This window comes from Chlorocebus sabaeus, chromosome 11 (assembly GCF_047675955.1).
Source record: "Chlorocebus sabaeus isolate Y175 chromosome 11, mChlSab1.0.hap1, whole genome shotgun sequence".
NCBI classification, from domain to species: domain Eukaryota; kingdom Metazoa; phylum Chordata; class Mammalia; order Primates; family Cercopithecidae; genus Chlorocebus; species Chlorocebus sabaeus.
Window position 1 is genome coordinate 24,654,659 of NC_132914.1, and position 22,596 is coordinate 24,677,254.

General features: G+C 34.5%; 1 protein-coding gene across 8 annotated transcripts in view; it reads right to left on the reverse strand.

Annotated features, from left to right (window-relative positions):
* SOX5 (SRY-box transcription factor 5) overlaps window positions 1–22,596 on the reverse strand; it is a 1,032,593-nt gene that overhangs the window by 359,025 nt on the left and 650,972 nt on the right. For 6 of the 8 annotated variants that reach the window (XM_073020544.1, XM_073020543.1, XM_073020542.1 and 3 more), the window contains one exon: window positions 8,850–9,081. In XM_073020544.1, the coding sequence (XP_072876645.1) occupies window positions 8,850–9,080 (231 nt within the window). In that variant the 5' untranslated portion in view covers window position 9,081. The remainder of the gene's footprint in view (window positions 1–8,849; window positions 9,082–22,596) is intronic. The other 2 variants (XM_073020545.1, XM_073020546.1) reach the window with 1 other exon arrangement.

Sequence of the window (22,596 nt, forward strand, 5' to 3'; positions counted from 1 at the left end):
AGAGTTGTTTAGCTAAGTACGGGCACTGAAAATAAAACCACCATTTATTATCAACACTGGATCACCAAAGAGAAGTAAAATAATATAATGTCAGAATAAATTGAATATACCACATAGTTTTGTGAAGAACTCACTACATAGTTTCTGTTACTAAAAACGAGTTAAAACTTAATCATAAAACAACAGATCTTTATTAATCATATGCAGTAAGAGAAACCTAGACTGACCGCAGGAAGGTCTGGCAAAGCCCCAAGAGGCAACATATAAGAGGAAGGAAGTATATATCAGAGCACAATGGTGCTGATTCTCTTACCCTGTCTTCCTTTCCAATAATGGCTCTATTGAGATTCACAAGAAGATCTATTAAGAATGTTTTCTGATAGAGGCAAATTGAAAGAAAGAGGAAAAAGAGAAGCAAAGGAGGAAAATAATCAAAGGAAAGATGAAGAATTGAAAACAAAATGTCTATCACAAAGTGGGATTGCAAAGAAACTTCTAATTATTTTTAACTTCTAAATATAAGTAATCCTTTCTTAACGCATGTCTGAGAATAACAAATGAGATAAAGATGACCACCTATCCATGCCACAAAATCAAGATCAGCATTCACGCAAGTCTACAGCATTGCTTCTTAGCGTCCTTGCTATTTCCAGTATCCCAGCCAAGTATTTTATCATTCTCCCCACTGCATTCAAGGTGGTCACCCAGATAAAGAAAGGAAACATTTAAAACTTAAATATCTAAAGTAGTTGTTTTTATCCCTGTTAACATGAGGTGCATATTTTCTTAACTTTTCTACATTTTACATTAAAGGCTTCATAGTATATTTTGTGGTCAATTTTTTCCCTTTTTTTTTAACATCCTTTTTTATTTTTCCTGAGTTAATTCTGTTGGAAAAGAAATCTGTATGGCAAAAGCAAAACTATATTCCAGTACAAAGTAAAGACCTTGAATTAATGGTAATTGGTCCAGTGTGTGTGTGTGGGGTGTGTGTGTATGTGTGTGTGTGTGTGTATATATATAAATATCTAGATGTCAAGTAATTATTTTCAGTGGAAACAATTTCGAGTTAATTTATTTTGATCACCACAAATGAGAAACTTTTCAACTGTGAGGCTCCTGTATCAGGGTTCTAATATTTTATGTTACATTACAGTGATTTTGTGCTTCTCTTACCTTCATACTACATATATGCAAAAAAACTACATGAAGGAAGATACTAGTTTTTATTCATTTCTATACCTCCACTGATAACTATTCATTGTATATATTTGAGTTGAATCTTTCTGCAGTACTCCCCATTAAATGAAAGTCATTAGATTCCATTAGATCAAATCTTTTGAAGCTAACACATTTCCCCCTATTACCACAGCATTGGAAGCACTTGCCTGTTCCCCTACCCCCTATCACTGCATTACACTGTGTGGGGATAATAGTAGACATTCATTAAGTGTCCTGAACTATCTCACAACTCCCATAGCACTTTTTTTTTTTTTTCATGTGACAGAATACTCATTAATTTCTCAAGGTCCAGTTAACTTTACTCTCAACAGTTAAGTACTTCAAATACTGTGGACATCATATGAATGAATCAAAGTTTTCTCAATTTAACATTTGACTCATTCTCCCACCACTGGATTGAATGGAATTGTATAGCAATAGGACAAAATGATCTATTGCACAACTTATCCAGTGGCTTTGATGGACTCCAACTGATTGTTTTTCACACATCCCCATTCCTGCTAGCCCTGGGGGTAATTTCCCAAAACAATGCAAGTATAATGATTGAACCACTTACACTTAAACACAAGCCTGGGATTATATCTAGATAAACAGCTTCATGTGGTATTTTGTGACAACATTTACAGAATATTGTTTGTAACAATGTAATTTCATTGTATGATAAACATCAATTTACCATAAAAAACAAATACACGCTTGTCAGCATTTTTACCTTGTCTCAATTGAATTAGCCTTGTTCAGATAAGCAAGCCTATCTCTTACAGAAACAACAGTTTATAGATAAACTGTGTGAAATCGGGTGTGTGTGTGTGTAGAATTATACTGCCTACTATCATAATTTTATACTGCCACACTGCACATATGGCTTCCGAGCTTACTTTATCTGAATGTTTCTGAATCTATTCTCCATGCTATTAAACTGAGCACATTCCACATCGTTCAAAAGTAATTACACTTTTGTCTAGAGTATAGGAGAATGCTCTCCCTAAACAATGAAATTCTCATTATTAGAACTGGCACAACAACCACACTGGTTTAACAACAATATGCATTATAGCATCACAATAACTTATGCTAAGTTTGATGTACAAAGGTAACCAGAAATTTTAAAGCTTATAAAAAGCACCAAATAAAAATAGAAATCTTTACCATACCGTAATTAAGGCCCTATTCTGTGACTTATTTTTAAGTAACACATGCATTTTTCTCTTTTCCTTGTTAAATTTTCTGAACAGTATTACACGCATAACACCATCCTAGTCAAACATTGAAAACACATAACTAACTGTTAGATTGTAAGCAAAATTTATATAAAGAGTATTTCAAGACATAGCTATAATACAGCAATTAAAATTATTTTGGGTAAATAAAGCATCCCAGGAGCTGCCAGTGAGCCTGAGCAAGTAAAAGCCTCTCTATCATGTGCACTGAATGAATTCTTTCAGTGTTTAGGGTTGGATTTCATATGTCGGAGATTTGCTATAATGTTATACTTAGGATCTCAGGTATATTTCCAAACTCTACAGAAGATCAACGTAAAAAGATACTTTTTTCTTCTTTTGATGGACTTCAGGAAGAAAACTGACTCACGGTGAATGTTGCTTTATGATAATCAGTATATGTGTAATGTTTAAGCATATTAACATTAAGATATATGACAAAGTCAAACTAAGAGATTATATATTCAGAGTTCTTTAACAATTCCAAGAAAATGCCATCAGTATAAACAATAAATTAGATACTAATAACACATTTTCAAATCCAATAGATCTTTATACGTTAAAAAATACACACACACAGTATTTATTTCATAATAAAATTCAGCTACCTCTAGAATGAAAAACCTAAATTATTTTTTAAAATAAAAATATTGGCCGGGCATAGTGACTCATGCCTGTAATCCCAGCAGTTTGGGAGGCCAAGGCGGATGGATTACCTGAGGTCAGGAGTTCGAGATCAGCCTGGCCAACATGGCAAAACCCCATCTCTACTAAAAACACAAAAATTAGTTTGGCATGGTGGCGGGTGCCTGTAATCCTGGCTACTCGCAAGGCTTAGGCCAGAGAATCGCTTGAATGTGGGAGGCAGAAGTTGCAGGGAGCCAAGATAGTGCCACTGCACTCCATCCTAGGCAACAAGAGTGGAACTCCATCTCAATAATAATAATAATTATAATTATTATTATTATTATTACACTGTTCACTCAACACACCAGTATTTTCAGAAATCAAAAGAGAATTCGGCTAAGATAAAATATGCTTTTTATTTAAATAATGACAACTGATTATTCAACAACCACAGGTGGTTAAGACTTTCATTTCACATCACATTTGACACTGGAACAACAACCTAACCAACAGAAGTAGCATACAACCAGACAGAAAACGAGCACCAAAATGGCCACCATAGAGTTACCCCAGCTGCTTCTGATATTGCTACTCGATTTCTCTTCAGAGGTACTCTATTCTTCTCTGGTGCCCACAAATTCTCATATTGATTGACATGAGGATGCACTCTGGAGAGTCCTTTCCATCATCAAATAAATTCATCTATATCCAAACTATTATTAAAAGTGACCCCAAAATTACAGTGATCCTTGCTTGTCTCTAAAATCTTGAAGCAACAGCCTCCAAAGGCAAGTTGAAAAAAAAAAAAAAGAAAAACAATAAAGGAGACCATTGGAGATTTAACTACCAATAAGAATAAAGTTCAACACTGGCTTTTCACTAATGTCAGAATCAGACTTTCACATCGCTTTCAACTTTGTGAAGATTATATGAGAATCAAATGTTGCTCTTAATTGCTTGGCAAGATTATGAAACTTCAGAGAAGGAACCAATAGAATCAGTCTTTTTCATAGACTTATAACAGTCTGTCTCAACCTTACCTTGATTAGAAATCTGACAATATTTTATGAATATAAGTACATAGTGTGCTTAAGAAAGCTCATCTGTAGTACACTCTGAACACTGAGTGAAATATTCCAAGAATAAATGAACTTTAAGTATTTATACCACTTACAGTTGTTTGGAAGTCGCTTTTAGGCATTTAGTTTATTTCTCCAAAATACTGAGGCAATAAACACAATTTCAGAAAGGAAGAATTACATCTTTATCTGACTCAGATTCAAACCTTAACATTTGCATAACCTGAAACTGAACAAAGCATCCTAATTCCTCCATCCTTCCTTCCTTTATATGGGAATTGTAATTAAGTGTACAGAACTTCTATCTCAAGAACTCTTTCCAACTTAAGTTTTATACTAAAAGCATTTCTCCATAACTTCAAGCCAGCATTACAGGGATTACTCAACAGTTGTATTTTGTCTCTAACCTATTCAGGCAATACAAAATATATATCTCCCAGCATCTCTCTTCTTTATTTAAGAATGGAGTATTAATGTCACACACAAATACACAATGAAAAACTGTCTTCTTTTTTTTTTCTTAAATTGAACTCTGTGATATAAAGACTATGAAGCATTCTCTGTTTTCCAAGATAGGGAATAGAAAAAAAGAGAGAATGTATTTCCTTCCTGAAATAAAATAACCTATTTTGTGAATATGACAATGGCCTGGTAGCCAGAATAAAAAGATAAATTATTTATATTGAACAATACTACAAATATATTCAATAATTTTGATACATGAGTAAAATAAATCTTAATCAGTTTGATAATTTGAATATATCATGACTTTCTGCTTTCTGGATATATTATACATTAGTAGATTCTACTTTAGTTCTACAATTGCTAGAAAATGAAATCACTATTAATTACTGTCCTTAACTACTCTGCCTAAAACATATTTACTTATCCATGTAAACTCACTTAGTCAATAATCATAAACTGAATATCTAGTATATGTTAGATCCCAGAAACATAAATATACATATATATGACTATGCCTTCAAAAAGGAATACAGTATATAAAAAGGCAGATATGTCAATAAATAAGTTATAACGTAGATCATGAGAAAATATATAAATAATTCTCATGGATGAAATAATAATGCGGTAACCATTTTGCCTTGGGAGGTCAGTAAAAGCATCTAAGAAAAAGCAATTTTTTGAACCGAGTCTTGTGGGAGGAAACATAATTCACCAGGAAGGTAACATACGAAAATAGAGAGTTTTCCAAGTAGAAAGAATAAAACTGTGCCATTCAAAGGCCATCTGGTATGTTCATGAACATGTGTGAAAAGCTTGGCATCACCAGGGCATTGTGTCCATAGTAGGATGTGTTAATAGAAGACACTGAAGCCACAATTTGATGCTAGTCTACAGAGATTTTTCTTTTGCTAAGAAAAGGTGTTTTGGACTAAATCCTATGTGCAACAGAGCACACATTAGTTTCAAAAGTGACGTAAACAATCCAAGTCATTTATCAGGAAAACAAGTCTTGTGGAAGTTGAAAGTAAGTTTGGAAAGAGGTTTGAATGCTTGAGACCATATAGGTAACTCTTCCAACTATCTACTCAAGACAGAAAAAACAGCTGGAATCAAGAAACGTATGCAGCAGAGCAGAAACAAATTTGGAAACTAATTAAAAATATAACAGAAAAGTATAAGTGCTGATGTCACTAAAACAATCATTTGTATCCAAACTGTACTCACTTCTAGAATAACAGATCTTAACCTTTTAGGTCACAGATCTACTTAAGAATCCAATGGAAACCACAGTGCTACTCTGATATGCTCACATATAGAAAAATTCTCAACTTTTTTTTAGGAGATCTATAGACCCCAGTTAAGAAATTATGCTTTAGAGCCCAGGAGTTCGAGGCTACAGTGAGCAGCACTGCATTACAGCCTGCGTAAACCTGTCTCTTAAAAAAATAAAAAAATTAAAGAGAACTTCTGCTTTAGATGAAGTTCATCAAGGAAAGAAGTTTGTATCTTACTCAAATCAATTTCCACAGTGCCACGCATAAAACATGGTACAGCGTAGGCAGTTCATCATTTTTTAGTTAGACTGAATTCTCCATTAAAAATGCAATGGTTTTGGCCAGGTGCTGTGGCTCAGTCCTGTAATCCTAGCACTTTGGGAGACCGAGGTGGGTGGATCACGAGGTCAGCGGATCAAGACCATCCTGGCCAACATGATGAAACCCTGTCTCTCCTAAAAATATAAAAATTAGCTGGGCTTGGTGGCAGGTGCCTGTAAGCCCAGCTACTTGGGAGGCTGAGGCAGGAGAATTGCTTAAACCTGGGAGGTGGAGATTGCAGTGAGCTGAGATCGCGCCACTGCACTCCAGCCTGGCCACAGGGCGAGACTGTCTCAAAAAAAAAAAAGGAATGGTTTCATTTGTATTAACTATCTGCATCACAGCATCCCCTCATGAAACTACATTATGTATCAATTTAATATACTTTCCTCATACCCATCCTTGAGTATACTTAAAATCATCTTCCCTTTATCTTTTTGGTATTCTTCTAGTCATAATTATCTATATTCATCTCTTCAAATGTATATATTTGTGTGTATGGTACTATCACACTATTCCCAATTAGATATTTTCTGAAAGAGGACAATGATGAAAGCATTAAATGTGAAAAAGGCACAAGGAGTGATGTCATGCCAAATGGAATGTCTGACTTCCTTACTCTACTGACCTGTGTACTACCCATTTTCCCCTTTCCCTAGTTTAACCTTTGTAAGAGGAAGATAAAAAATTTGATCATTGTACATAACTTATGTAAGCTCATAGTAAAAAGGAGAGGGAGGAATGATGCGCAGTAAGATTTAACTTGCAAAGAAATAGATAATCAGAATATAAAATATGCCTGTGCTCTTGTGAAGAAGCAGCACGCATAATGTTTGTAAGCATGGACTCCAAAGACAGACTGCTTGGTTAAACCCTGGTCCTTCCATGAATTAGCTGATCTGAACAAGGTATTTAACCTCTTTGCCTCAGTTTTCTCATCTGTAAAACAGAATTAATAATAATACCTCACTCAATTACTGTGAAGGTTAAATGAGTTATTACACCATCAAGAAATGCTAAAAACACCACTTCTATAAGTCTGACATATGAGTTAGCTAAAACATTACTATTGTTATTATTGAGATGGAGTCTCGCTCTGTCACCAGGCTCGAGTGTAGCGGTGCGATCTCTCCTTACTGCAGCCTCCGCCTCCTGGGTTCAAGCGATTCTCCTGCCTCAACTTCCTGCGTAGCTGGGATTACAGGCACGTGTCACCATACCCAGCTAATCCTTGTATTTTTAGTGGAGATGGGGTTTCACTATTTTGGCCTGCTAGTTTTGAACTCCTGACCTCAAGTGACCTACTCGCCTTGGCCTCCCAAAGTGCTGGGATTACAGGTGTGAGCCACCAGGCCCAGCCTAAAACATTATTCTTGGTGGACAAATCTTGGCATTGTCAAATGCCCAAAGAAATCTTGACCTATGAGGCTGAAATGTTGAATGGGAATATTTAAATCTAATATGAAAATCAAAGTATTGATCTATTACACAGCTCTCAGAAGATATCTGATTCTTCTTCTTGATTTAATTCCACATGCAGTAATTCAAAATCACGAACAAGTGGACATATTTCAGTTCTAAGCATATTTATAACAGGCAATAATTTCCTGGAGGAAAAATAAGATTTAGCAGAATCAGAGCTGTCTTTAAAGGTATAAGAATGTAAGGTAAAATATATTTTTGTTGGTGTAATTCAGGTTCAAATTAACAACACTAACATCCGTAAAGTAGAAAAGGTGGAGTGATCACAAAAATGTGACATCCACCCAACCAGCCATGTTGAAAAGGTGAGGGTGCCTTTAATGGTAGGTAAGTGCCCTGCCACCTCCTTAACGTTATGATTCTATGGATTTAAGTTGCTAAGAAGGACCACAATGACTTATTTGTGTTTGTGTGTGCTGTTTAAGCTGCAGCCAGAGATGCTATGCTGGCTTCTTTCCTCTCATCCACGAAGTCCTGGTTTCCTAATTTTCTACAGTGATCCAGACCCCAAGATAAGAGGTCAGAGGATTTACCCAGAGTTGCATATTCCAGAATAGGATGCAAAAAAACAATTAGTGAATTAACAAAACAACAGCGTGAATAGGCCTGAGTTAGAAATTAGTGTAGTCATATTAGAAAACTATACTCTCTATGAAATATATTCTGCTATGAAATTCCAAGTACTGTTAAGGAATATTATAGAATCCAATCTTGGCAAAGCAACAAATAGTAAAACACTGATTTATCATGGTGGAAATGTTCAAACTATGTTCATTGTAATTCTATCAGAACAAAAAAACAAACTTATTAGAAAAACGATGACACCAAATTTTCAGGCTGAATAATTTTAAATATCTTACTTTAACATTATTTTTATATTTTGTATGTTTTTTCCCTCTAATTAAATTGCAAGTGTCTCAAATGCAAGAAGTCTTGAAGAATACAAAAGAAACAGAAAACAGCATATCTTATGCTGCTTATTGGAATAAATTTAAAGAATTCTAAGATGCCAGGGGTGAATCTTGTGCATGGCTTATTAAGTAGATGTTAATTATAAAGCAAAGGACTGAGGCCAAACTATTAGAGGAGTAGACTGGTCAAAAAGTGAGTGTAGGCACAATAAACCATGAGAAACCTACCATTGTATTGTGCTGAGAAGTGGGAGTCCTATGGCCACAAGTCTCTTGCGTCAGCAGAGAAACTGGCTGAAATTCCTCAGAGTGAGGCTTGTTGGGAAAACTCACATGCAAGGGAAGGTGAAAGGCTGGGAGCCCGTCACTCTCCTCTTCTTCCACTTTCTGTCTGCTTGTCACCATGGCTACCTCTCCATCTGCTTCCCCATACGGAGAGGCTGGTCGCTTGGAAGACATCCTGGAAGGAACAAAAGAGGAGAAAATAATGAAACCTCCACATAAATCCTTAATGCCGTCATTGTGTGGTTAGGGGCCATTGTAACAGAAATGCCTTTTTGTGCTAGCAGAGAGCAGGAAACCATCCAAATACCACTGCAAAGCACACACAATCAGAAACAATGGCCAAGCAGGTAGCAACAGAACAGTGCTTGTTTGTTGTGAGAATAATACACTAATATAGCACTCTCTTGTGTTCTGGCTTCTTAAACAAGAGAATTCACCTAAGAACACTGCATAATGAAAGACCATTCCATTTTAGAGGAAAGAAAAATACCCATCTAGTTTTACACTCTGATAGACCTTATTGAAGACAGAACATCTATGAATAGCAAATACTGTTGGCAGTTTAAAAGAAGAGAAATAACTAAGATTTCTTTCATCAAAAAATAGACTCAATATATAAATGATTGCCATTAAAACAAATTTGCATTTTATTGAAAGTAAGATTATTGTAAATAGTAGAAATATTGGTTATAAGCTAACCTCAGAGCAACTGACTGAAAGTTTAATATTTGTTTAAAGCTTATTATGGATTGAATAAATTTTACAATCAGTCTTAATCTTAAAACATTTGAGAATTTTCTTTCCCTCATCTCTCCAAATTACCCAATTTGAGCATTTAGTTATAACAACAAAGTTGCAAGGTAGTAAAAGAAAAGGTGAGAATATTCAAATATTTCAATTCTATTTTCACAACTCCATGAATGATTTAGATGTGAATAATTCTGACTTATTTATCCTTAGGATACTTAAATAAAATAAAAAAAATCCAAAGAAGGATATTTTGTTTTTATGAGCTAAAGCCTACATGAAAATGAGCTTAGATAATTGAACAAGAATTAACCATTTTGTTTGTACTTGAGTCTGATTCAGAATATTACCAGAGGTTAAAAATATGTGGCAAATATTTTAAATAGAAAATTCCTTTTCCTTTCATTAAATTATTTCTATAGAAATAAAGTCAAGTTAAAATATTTAATTTAAAAAACTTTCTTGTAGTATTTACAACTTAATCTGACCTTGAAAAAGCTGTTATTTTTTGTTCAACAAAGAGTGTTTACAAAATCATTCATTCTTATTCTAGACCAGTGAGATGGGAGGCAGGGAAGTATTTACTAACCGCCACAACACTTCCTTCATATAGATCACTGATTTTTAAATTTAAAATGTGTTCCCCAAAATGCCTCTAATCATTGCTGAATAATATTATTTTTAGTGTTAGAAGTTTCAAAAGAAAAAATGCATTCAAGTACAGGAGATATGCTATTAAAAATATTAGGACAGTAGAAAAATATAAGGGCTTTACAATCAGACAAGTCAGAATGAAAATACGGATTCTGTCACTTACTGAGACTTAATTTATCTATCTCAACTTACTTATCTTTAAGGTGAAAAACATCCACTCATAAGGCTTTTTGAAAATGGACTATGTACCATGTGAAAAATAACTAGTGTATTATTTAGCACAGAATACACACTCAATAAATCATAGCCCCTGTTTATTTAACAAACTAAAACTACAGTGTGCCCCACCCACCCTCAAAAAACAAAAATACTCAAACATGAGGAAAACAGATTGCCTAATAAAGGGTTTCACTATAAAATCAACATAAAATAGAAAGTTTCCCTTTAGAGAAATGCTCCCTCGCCAGTAATTCTTAACAGTAAACCGATCAGATGTAATAGCAAGTGTTCAAAGCAAAATCTTAACAGTACAGGTGTTGATCAGCCAAAGAAACAGATAAAGAGGAGGAAATAGGGGCAGCTACCATGTCACCACTGTCAAAAGGAGAAGTAGATTAGGATACCACATTTCAAGTAATTTTAGCTATTTCCAATCCCACGAACAAGGCCTATTGCAAGTATATAAGTATGGAGAAGTATGTGAGGAGCTAGAGTTAACAAAGCCAGAATAGTTCTAGTTTAACTGGCAATACCATATCACACACTAAATTGATACATTATTAAACATCATAACCCATGAACACTAGAGATATTTAATTCCCACTGTTCTGATTCCATGTTCTCCAGGCAAACTTCTCATTCTCATGTAAAGAGTTTGTGGACAGAACAGGCTTAAAATGTTTGAGGTCTTTGTGAAGTGATTTATTAAACTAATAAAGAAACTTTTAATTATTTCTTAGTTTTGCATGTAGCTTGACTATAAGGAGATTATGCCTTTGTTGTACAAATCTTAGCATTTGTGGTCTGAGTGGGCATTATCATTCTTACTGGAATTAATACATTGGTATTCTGGTGTCTGCCTCAGCCTCATATGCAGTCTCTCAATGTCTAAAAACTCTAGTCTGTTGACAAGAGCCAGTTTCTGAGTCATCAAAGCAGAAAGCAAGATCAGCTAGCCTTTCCTAAGTTAATACAATTCTATGACCTTCAGAACCATGAACTTTCTGTTGATTTCTACTTTATACATATCATTATTAACATCAGTTATGAAAACGGAAAGTCCGAAAGTAGACATAGGTTGTTAAGGTAGACAGACAAGACATTGATAGTTTTATCAAAACTTCTGGTTATTTCAGAACCTAAATTAACTTTCTATTTAACTGGGTAAGTATTCTCTATATATAGCATTCTGGAGAGCAAAAAGGTTAAGGTTTATAACACTGAACATGAAATAGTCATGATGCCAGAAGGCAAACTGGTTCTAGAATGTCACATATTTCATGCTTATTTCAATTCAATTTTCAGAGTGTTATTGAATGTTCTTAATGCATTGGACTTGAACGTATTTTTAATTCAGGTAAAAGATTGCTTAAAGATTTGTTAAATCGTTATAATAAAAGCAACCATGGTTATATTTCAATGATAGGCTACCAAGTCAGAAAAGTAAACTATATAACAAATTACATATAGATATATCAATCTCTTGGTTGTATTATTCATGTTTACTATGACCCACAGTACTTCTAAAAAATATTGACAACAAAATCGCCAATAACATCAGATTCTTACATTTTTGTCCATCTATCAAAGTGTTTCATCGTGGGCAGAAAAAAGTCTCATTAAGTCACCACAGGCCAGGTGCAGGGGGGCTCATGCCTGTAATCCCAGCACTTTGGAAGGCCGATGCAGGCGGATCACATGAGATCAGGAGTTCCAGATCAGCCTGACCAACATGGAGAAACTCCATCTCTACTAAAAATACGAAATTAGCCGGGCATGGTGGCGCATGCCCGTAATCCCAGCTACTTAGGAGGCTGAGACAGGAGAATCACTTGAACCTGGGAGGCGGAGGTTGCAGTGAGCCGAGATCACGCCATTGCATCCAGTCTGGACAACAACAGCGAAACTCCGTCTCAAGAAAAAAAAAAAAAAAAAGAAGGCACCACAAGTTTGCATATATTGTTCCTCTGAGATATACAGCTTATACTATATGACTTACACTAACTACATATCTGTGTTGCAATTTGTAACAATGTGAGCATCTAGGCTGGTATATGCTCTTATCCTTTAGAGATGATTTTTGTCACTTCTGTGGCGCTAGACTTGCCAATGAACAAAATTCAGACTTCAAAGAAACTGACATAAGACAGACAAATATAATCTAATGTGAAACTGCCTTGTGGAACTATGATGACATAACACTGGTCTTATCTCACTTTGTGGTCAAAAAACTTTCTTGAAAGATATGACATCTAATTTTAAGGCGCAAGCAAAATCTTCCAAATCATTAACAACTATTTGATGATCATCTACCATGTGCAAGACACTTATTTAATGGGAATAAAAAACGCATTTCTCAGCCTCTGGTTAAAGAAGCTTATGAGCTTGTTGAGAATATTTTAAATAAAAGAATAAATACTAACGAAAGAGAGTTCAGTCCAAAGGCCAAATGACATTATAGCTAAGTATCTGAGAGTTTCTTGAGGACCAGAGCATCCCTAAATGTCTCATAGAACTGTTGAACCAGTTGGCTTTCAAGGAAAAAGGAGAAATAAAAAGTCTTAGGATAAATAGAGAGGGAATTTCATATAGGAAGTAATAATACAAGCAAAGATGCAGAGATACTTTTAGAAAGTATTATATAAACTTAGGGTTCAAGCTTACTTGAAAAAAAGAAGAGATTGAGGAATATGGATCAAATTCCAACTGTAGTCTGTAACACTCCTGGAATTGCTGAGTTACATGAACAAAATAAGAAACATGCTTACTTGTAAAAAGTAACTTGCTTTTACAAGGAGTCTCCTTCCCTTTACTTCCCCTCGTAGCATTCTGCATAACTAAGCTACTCTTGATAAATGTGACAGTAAATATAAAACTACTGGGGTCTTTTGCTATTGGCTGAAGACTCTCCAAGTGTCTTATAATTACTCTGCAAGTAGGTTATCCCCAATGTGTTCAGACATGGAAGGCAAACTTAGTGGTAGGGTAGAAGGTGTAAGGCTGCAACAGAAAGATAAAGCAGTGGTTCTAAACCTTTGCCTGCACATTGGAATTACCTGGAGAGGTTTAAAAAATACTGACCCCTGGGTCTTACCCTTAGAAATTCTGATGTTATTGGTTCTGGAGGGTGACTGGGTATCAGAAATTTTTAAAGTTCCCCAGTGATTTTAATATGCAGTCAATGTTGCAAATAATTTGGTAGTAGTAAGAATAATGTCCCCCAGACCAGGCATGGTGGCTCATGCCTGTAATCCCAGCACTTTGGGAAGTTGAGGTGGATGGATCATGAGGTCAGCCTGGCCAACATGGTGAAACCCCATCTCTACTAAAATACAAAAAATCAGCCAGGTGTGGTGACACATGCCTGTAGTTTTAGCTACTTGGGAGGCTGAGTGAGGCAGGGGAATCGCTTGAACCTGGGAAGCCGAGGTTGCAGTGAGCCAAGATAGCGCCACTGCACTCTAGCCTGGCGACAGAGCAAGACTCTGTCTAAAAGAAAAAAAAAAAAAAGAAAAGAATAATGCCTCACAAACCAAGATGTCCAGGTCTTAATACCTTACATGTCAAAAGGGACTTTGCATGTGTAATTAAATTAAGTATTTTGAAATCTGAACTGGGGAGGTAATTCTGAATATTGTTGGTGGGTCCAAAGAAATCATAAACACCCTTATAAGAGGGAGAAGACAAGTCAGAATCAGAGGCAAAGACTGGATGATACTATGCTACTGACTTTGAAGATGGAAGATGAGGCCATGAGTCAAGGAATGTAGGCAGCCTCTACAAGCTACAAATGCAACGGAACAGATCCCCTCCTAGAGCCTCTAGAAGAAATGTGGCCCTGACAACACCTTGATTGTAGGACTTCTGACCTCCAAAACTGTAAAAGAATAAATTCATATTTTTAAGTCACTACATTTGTGATCATTTGATACAGTAGCAATAAAAAAATACACCATTGATTTAAGCACTTCTTTTTCATAGTTGGTATTTTAATCAGTCTGGAATCCTCCTACCCTAGACATACACTTGCCTTCTTCCTCTCTTCATTTAGTTTTCTGCTCAAACATCATTTCTTCAGTAAGGCCTTCCTTGGTCATTCGTCCTAAACCTGCACTCCATTCCATTCTTAGTCCTTATCCCATTTTGTTCACAGCCTTTATAATCACTTAATACATTTTATACTTATTTGTTTATGGTCAATCTCTCCCACTATAAGATCCATGTAGGCAGACTATATTTTTGTTCACAGCTACTTGCCCAGTACTTAGACCCTTTCTGAAAATAATAGTCTTCCAGTATACATGTTACATGAATAACTACTAACTAAAACCAGCAACCCTCTGATTATGCCCTACCTAAGTATAGTTTTAAGATTTAATCTTACAGGACAAGTATGCTTCGAATATGTCTCGGTATTGTCAGAAATAAGAAAACAGAGTTCAATAATAGTATCCTTCTTTTTAATAATTTCAACATAAAGGAATTGGTAAGCTCTGTATAATAATGTTTTTTGAAAACTTGTGAAAAATAGTATAGCTCTGGTTAAAAATATTATATTTAACACGTCTAAGTAAAAGATTATAAGAGTTAAGTAAGTTTACCAATAAACACTACATAGTCAATTACTAATAGACTTATTACTGAGGTATCACCTACTTACTGAAAAAAAACTTTAAAAAAACTTTAAGGAAATGTTCTTTGGTACAATTATTCTGGAAAATGACATATACAGAGTTAAAGATATTCTGCATTTGGAACATTATAAGATGAAAGACTCAGAATAGGACTTGCTTTCCTTATATAGTAGATTCTTTTTTAAAGTTTCTTTCTTTAAATATTTTAACCTTTGACTAGATAATACATAAATTAAAATCCTAGGATGCAGTGCCTTCTACTGGTTGTTCTTTTGGCATTATAATATTATTTATCTTCAAGTTTGCAGTTATATATTTAAAAATTGCAAAAATAAATATCTAGAAAGAGGAAACTCAAATTCCAGTTCTTCTACAAAGCCATCCCTTCTTACCACCATGGCAGAAGCAACATTGTCCAATCTCAGACTATATCATCAAACTTTTCAGTTGCATGCATAAAAGAATTAAACATTTTTTATTAGTATACACAGTATCTGAAACTACAAGAGAACCATCTGGAAAACAAAAATGTCATTTTAATTTCTTCAATTCCCGTATCATGTAGCATGTCTTTCATGTAAAATTTTTTCAAAAACAGTTCTGTTTTTGACTATTTCACTTTATGTCACCAAAATTAATGTGAAGGATGGGACTTTACATGTATGATAAAGGCCTTTCCAAATTGCTGTGCATTTGTTTTCCCAAATATTCTAATCCTCTACACCAAATGAGACACAATTAATAATAGGGCAGTATAATTCTTAGCACAAAGTTGGCAATGCATTTCTTTTATGAATAAATTAATGAATTGAATGAGTCCCTATTTTGTGCCAAGCAAGTTACTTGTGTTATAAATAAAACAGGCAATTTAGATATGATGACCCTTCTGCTTTACCTTTAAGGAAGTTAGAGTTTCGATGGAAATAGGAACTATATACCTACTCATCCATTTATACACACATTCATTCATTAGTGGAAAAACATTCAGTGAAAAATGCTATGTGCCTATTAGACAGCAACATAATTAATAAATCAAGAAAGAATATTGTAAGGTGAATGCCTTTTTAAAAATATGAGTGCTACAGGAGATAGATAGACAGATAATAGATGATATCTCACTAATCAGAAAAAGCTTCCCAGAAAATAGAATAACTCAACAGGGTAATGAAGAATGGGTCAGACACAGAGGGCTCGGTGTGGTTGCTCAACCCTTTATTCTAGCACTTTGGGAGACCAAGGCAGGAAGATTCCTTGAGCCCTGGAATACAACACCAGCCTGCAAAACTGGGAGACTCTGTCTCTACAAAAGAATTACAAAATTAGCCAGGCATGATGGCCTATGCCTGTAGTCGAGCAACTCGGGAGGCTGAGGTGGGAGGACTGCTTGAGCCCAGGGGAGCAAGGCTGCAGTGAGCTATGACAGTGCTCCTGCATGACAACCTGGGCAATAAAGTTGAGACCCTGTCTCAAAGAATTAGTTTAATTAATATTTAATAGATTGCACCTTCTTAAGGGAACACTGAAGATGGATATGCAAAGCAAAACAAAAATTGGCAATTCAAAGAGAACAATACTTTCCTGGAAGTTATGTGTCTTAAGTTTTTTGAGTAGCAAGACTATTTGTTCAGGACATTTACTTGTCTGGTTCCTTTTGTAATTAAGGTTGTTGTGAAAAGACTAATCAATATTAGGAATTAAACTTTACTGTGTATTAAAGATTCTTTCACAATAGAATGTTACTTATCCAATATGGCAAATCAAAACATACGTTGAGCTTGGATAGAAAGGTTTCTAATTCAAATGAACAAAACAACAAACACTTTTATTTGATGTATAAACAGAATTACACAAACTTAGCATATCACTGTAATAAGAAAAAATTCAGTTTCACTACCTTTATCTCTGAATTTCAATTATTATTATATCTTATAGTTCACACTTTCCTTTTCCCTCTTACATGTTTTGAACATCTTTATTTTTCTAAGTTGAGAGTTTACTCTGAGCATTCTGTGTCAATTTTTATAACCAAGTCTTTCATATATAATATTCAGAAGTCTTTTAAATAGAAAATTTGTTTATGGTAAACACGCAGTCTTTCAAACTTCTGTACCATTTTTCTTCTCTTTTCTCTAAATCTTCTTTGCCATCAGTTTCTGATATAGAACATGCCAATCTCCATACTTCTCTACCCATTTCTTCCCACATACAAAGATCTCATTCATTATACTGTTATTTAGCGGCATGAACAAGTTCATCAGGTCCTGGCATAAAATATAAATTGAAGTACAAACACAAATTTCAAAGAAATATAGAAACAGACAACATAGAATAATAAAAAAGATAAACTTCCTTGTAATCTTTACTGTGTATTTTGCCAGAATGGAGATCAACAAAATTTACCATAACATGTAAATCTAAAATCAAAACTACTTTTGAGCTATATTTACTTATGAATAAATTAATATTCTGTTTTTAAATATAATCTGAGTTTATACAAAATCTTTTATTACACGTTACAAAAGTTCAAACTGTATTTAAAAACATGTTCATCAAAAATGTGGTCATCAACAACTTTTGAAGTGATCTTCATCAAGGTTGCCTCCTATGTTTAGCTTGCCACATATTTAGTTTCTGAGATGTTCTCTGCATTGAGATTAAGTACTTCATTACACCTTTCCTTCTTTCTGACAAGAAGAGCACCACTTTTCACTTCTTCCCCACCTTTTTGCTGTTCTCTTTGCTAGCATCACTAGCAAAGTAGCATAACTACTTTTACCAAATAGTTTTTCCCAGCCTCTTCCATGCCACCAAAGTCAGAGATGGAGGGGAGGATAAGATGCGCAAAACAATGTAAAGGTACAAAGTTCTCCCAGGAAATGGTATAAAATGAAAAAGAAAAAAAGCAAGTTGAAGATCAATAAGGAAAGTCTCAGAAACAGAATCTGATTCTTGTCATTATCTGAAAGAAATTAGTGCTTCTTTACTACTAGTTGGACACAGAATATTTTAAAAGTTTTTGAAATAATGTACCTAAAGTGAGCAGGAAAGCTAACTATAAAATGTCCATCTTTGTTCTGTTAATTCCACTTCTACTGTTCTATCCTTTTCTAAACAGGGAGACAAACATTTGAAAACAGTTTATGGCAGCCAAATTCCATCCTACAGTGATTCAGAAATCACAATTCAGCTCTTCCTTTGCTCCTTTGTTTTCTTACTGTTTCACTAACAACTGTAAATCACTAAAATTTTACTCCAAAATTAGGCTTTGTCTTATTGGCTGGAGACACCCAGAAAATGTTCCAGTCAGAAGACTGTTTTATTATGAGTAATATAGTTGGGCTAGGGGGTTGAAATTTATCTAAACAAGTATATCTGTCAGCTAAAATGACTTTCTGTTTCATTACATTATTTTGATATTAATCCATGCTTACTATGTGCCTAAAGTAACAGTAGTCCTGATAAATAAAACAGAGGAAAAAATATTTAATTAAACTCCACTGAAATCATTTTATAATATTTAATACTTGAAAAAGATTAATTAATGGTGATACATACAGCAAAACTGAAGGAAAACTAGTTTATGGGAACTTTTATGACTCCTATGTACACATTCACTTTCATTAAAAAGAGGTAGTAAGTGTTTTAACATAATTCTATATTGTTTGGAAAAAAATTACAATACTTTTCTCATGATTTACAAGAAAGAGTATGGCAATAAGCACGTTCTACTTAAAATTTTGCTGAACTTTACCTTGAATCATTAAAAATTGTAATAATTTTATTTCCTTATCTCAAAAACAGAAACACCTTTATTTGAGATAAAACATTTGATCACAGAATCTCTCTAATCATCAAAGATACTAAATTTCAATCAAGTCACCTTGAAGAAAAATAATAGAAATGATTAAGACTTTTAAGTATCGAAGATAAATTTCTTTTAAGTTGTAGATAAAATGACCAAACACATAACTTTGGAAGAAAACAACGAAGTCCAATAAGAGCATTTTGTGGTAAATTATTTAATTCATGTATTGTTACACATTTGTCATTCATCGCAAACTGAAAAATATGTTTAACCTTCAGCCATCTACAGGTTAAAAATGTCAAAGTCCTTTTGTTCCATTTATCTATAAATTACTTAGAATAATCTAGCCTTAAGATCTGTGATTCTGTAACTTTTTATTTATAGTTAGAGAATGTATACTTTTTACGGACATAAAAAGCTTTTTCCATTTGAGCATGGGTTTTGCCTTTCTGACAGCTCTAAGTCCACAGGATGTGGAGGGATGATTTAAATTTTACATCAAAATTGTGACTGCAGTAGACATTTTCCCCCCTTCTCAAGGGAGGCATTGTTCTTGCCTTTCCATAACCAGGCGTGACAGCGCCAGACTGGAGTCATACGGCTGGTCTCTGAGTCAGCGTGAAAGTGCTCACCTCCTGAGTTTCCCCAGATGCTCGGCTCCTTGTGTGTCTGAAAGCTAAGCAGAGTAGCCACATACCCCATTCCTGGGACAGACACAGGATTGTGGGGAAGAATCTAGAGATTAGTAAAAACTATCTCTTCCGATAGAGGCTGTAAAAATCTTTTATTAATAATACGAAGTACTACAAAACAAAGCCCCATATTTAACATAAGTACGATTGTTTCCGACCCAAAAGTTCAGAGAATTGATTAACAAATTGATTAACGAGGAATACTGTGCTTCCGGGTTAAGGAAATAAAGACAGTATTAAAAATCAGAAGCTTTTTGGATTTTTCTGAGACATATGGTTGCCATATGTATAAATTTTAGGTTATAGACAGCCGAATAGACAGCAAAAAATACTATGTGAAATGCTTACCCATTCTCAGTGTCTCTAATAAGGTATCTTTAAAAATTATCTGCAGAATCCTTGCTACAGGGACAATATTTTCTGCTTTCTACCAGAACAACTGCGAGTGAAAAAGGAATTAATTCCATTTCTATTGTTCTATCCTTGAATAAACCTGTCAGGCCTAAGTTTGGGAGGTGTCTGTGTCTTGTTTATATATGCAACCATGTGTGTGCATGTGTGTATGTGTGCACACGTGCGTGCAGAGAGAGACAAAAAGAGGAATTAGAGGAAGAGGAGGAAGAAGACAAGGAGGAGGAGAAGCAGAAGGAAGAGAAACTTTACTATCTAATGATATGTTAATGAACATTAATTTTTTTGTTTGTTTGTTTATGGAACTCCTCTGGTAAGGATTGGACCACACCACTTTAATCACGATCTGATGCTAACAACTTTCAATAATATATAATTCATAACTATTTGAAAGTTTTGTATATTTTAAAGGAAAATAGAAGTAGAAAAAAACTTCTTCCAATTTGTTAACCTATGAAAAGGAAACCCAAATGATATGTAATTCCTGAATATTACTACTACAGTCAGTATGACTAATTTCTTAGTAATACCAGTCAATTTTTTCATGTTATCCTTATGAGGATGTATTAATGTCTACATAGATCACAAATGTGTATATGTGAGAATGTTTGTAATAATGTGTAAAAACAGTTCACCATATTCATCATATTCATCATGCAAGAAGATGGATGTTCATTTATGGATAACACTGCTCAGGTGAGGTGCACAAGCAAAAAAAAAAAAAACACACAAAAAACTTTTCGAGTAGGAAAGAATATCTATTCAGGCTTTATAATACTGAGTCCTCTATAGAAAATCATTTCACTTGTTTTAACGACTTGGTCATTTTGACCCCTTCAGGACTTTACAGTATTGCAATGACAGAACTGCAAATAGGATACACAATTTTATTTTCCAAAATAATATCCTTAGGTACATATTTTGAGCATCTTCCCTGACTTCTTAATCTGGGATTCTTCCTGTTAAAGTGCCCATCCCCACTCTTGCTCTCTCCCTCCCATCTCACATTACTGGCTAAGTCTAAATAAATAGCAAATTGTTCCATAATCAAAAGTGACTTATTCTTAGCATGGCCTACGTCTTGAAATAAAATCTGTGGCATGTTTAATTTATTTAGGATCTAATAATGATGACAAAAATAATTAAGTAACCAGTCTAGTTTTAATTTCTTTTGTTTTCAAAGGTCATTGTGAAATCAAGCAAGTTAAGCCGTCTAAAGAAAACCTCTAGAGAATGCTTCCCCCCAGCAGAAATGAGAGAGGCCCACAGCTAAAATGAGGACTGAACATCAGCATCAGATTTGTTGAAAACTGACTGTCTAAGTAGTCCAATGAAGAGAAATATTATGACCCCCTACCCTCTTTGGAATCCAAATAACCCTGACAAGGAATAGTTTATATATTGCTACATTCTGGCCAATTTAGGGGGCTCACTCTTCCTTTCCATGCCCCATACAGACTTGGTTACAGCCTGTTTCTACAACAGCTGTTGAAAATGTACAAAGTAGAAAATATTTATGTTATATTCAAAATAGACAGCAAGGAACGTATATACAGTGCACAAATCTTTCCTCAAACAACAGCTTCTGATGTGAGAGACAGGCATACTAGACAAAGACAAAGTTTCCGAACTTCTCAGCAAAAATAAAGAATATGCCATCCCAATTAGGCAAAGTCCAAAAGTAAGGGTGCAGTGCCAAAGACGATGAGCGTCTATCAACCCAAACTCCAAAACAGCGGGACGCAGCTATGGTTGATGTTATAAGAAAGCCGAGCCTCTTCATTGGCTCCTTTCATGCCAAAGCTCCTTTGCTTGGATGAATATGAATTAAATCCATAAGCTTTCCTATTTTTCTAGCTTGACCTCTAAACTCATTTTATGTCTTAACTGTTTATCTTCTTTCCCCATTAATCTTTCTAGTTTTAGCACATGCCCTGTTGTTTTTAGGAAAAAAAAAAAAAAGCAAAAAAAAAAAAAAAAAAAAAAGCTTAAAAGCATGGTTCATACTGCTACTGTGGGCAAGTCAGGAATGCTAACCCCCAAAATAAAAATTCAAAGGTTATGGTATATACTGCAGAGAAGAAAATCATCAAACTCCAGTAATGGTATGACAAGTATAAACACACAATAAGATCCCAGTACAAGATTTGCATTATATTTCAAACACGGCTAACAGTAATATTACTATTAAGTTCCCATTTATTCATACTTTAAAAGTATGTCATAGAGATAAGCCTTTTGAAATAAATAGCTTTTCCTATATGCTTTCTCTTTTCAATCAGTTCTATGCCTTGGCACATACAATGGAGGTGTTTTCTGAAACACTGTAACTATAACATGAATATCTAGTTTTAGATGGTAATATAACCGAGTTCATTCTCATCATTTGTTAGAGTATAGCCGATACGAAATTTTACTGATTAACACAATCAATTTACCCATATCACCACAAAATCTGTCAGTACAAAAGTTAAAACAAAAATTTTAAAAGTGTTCACCTTACAAATCTGTAAAACAAAAACTTAATA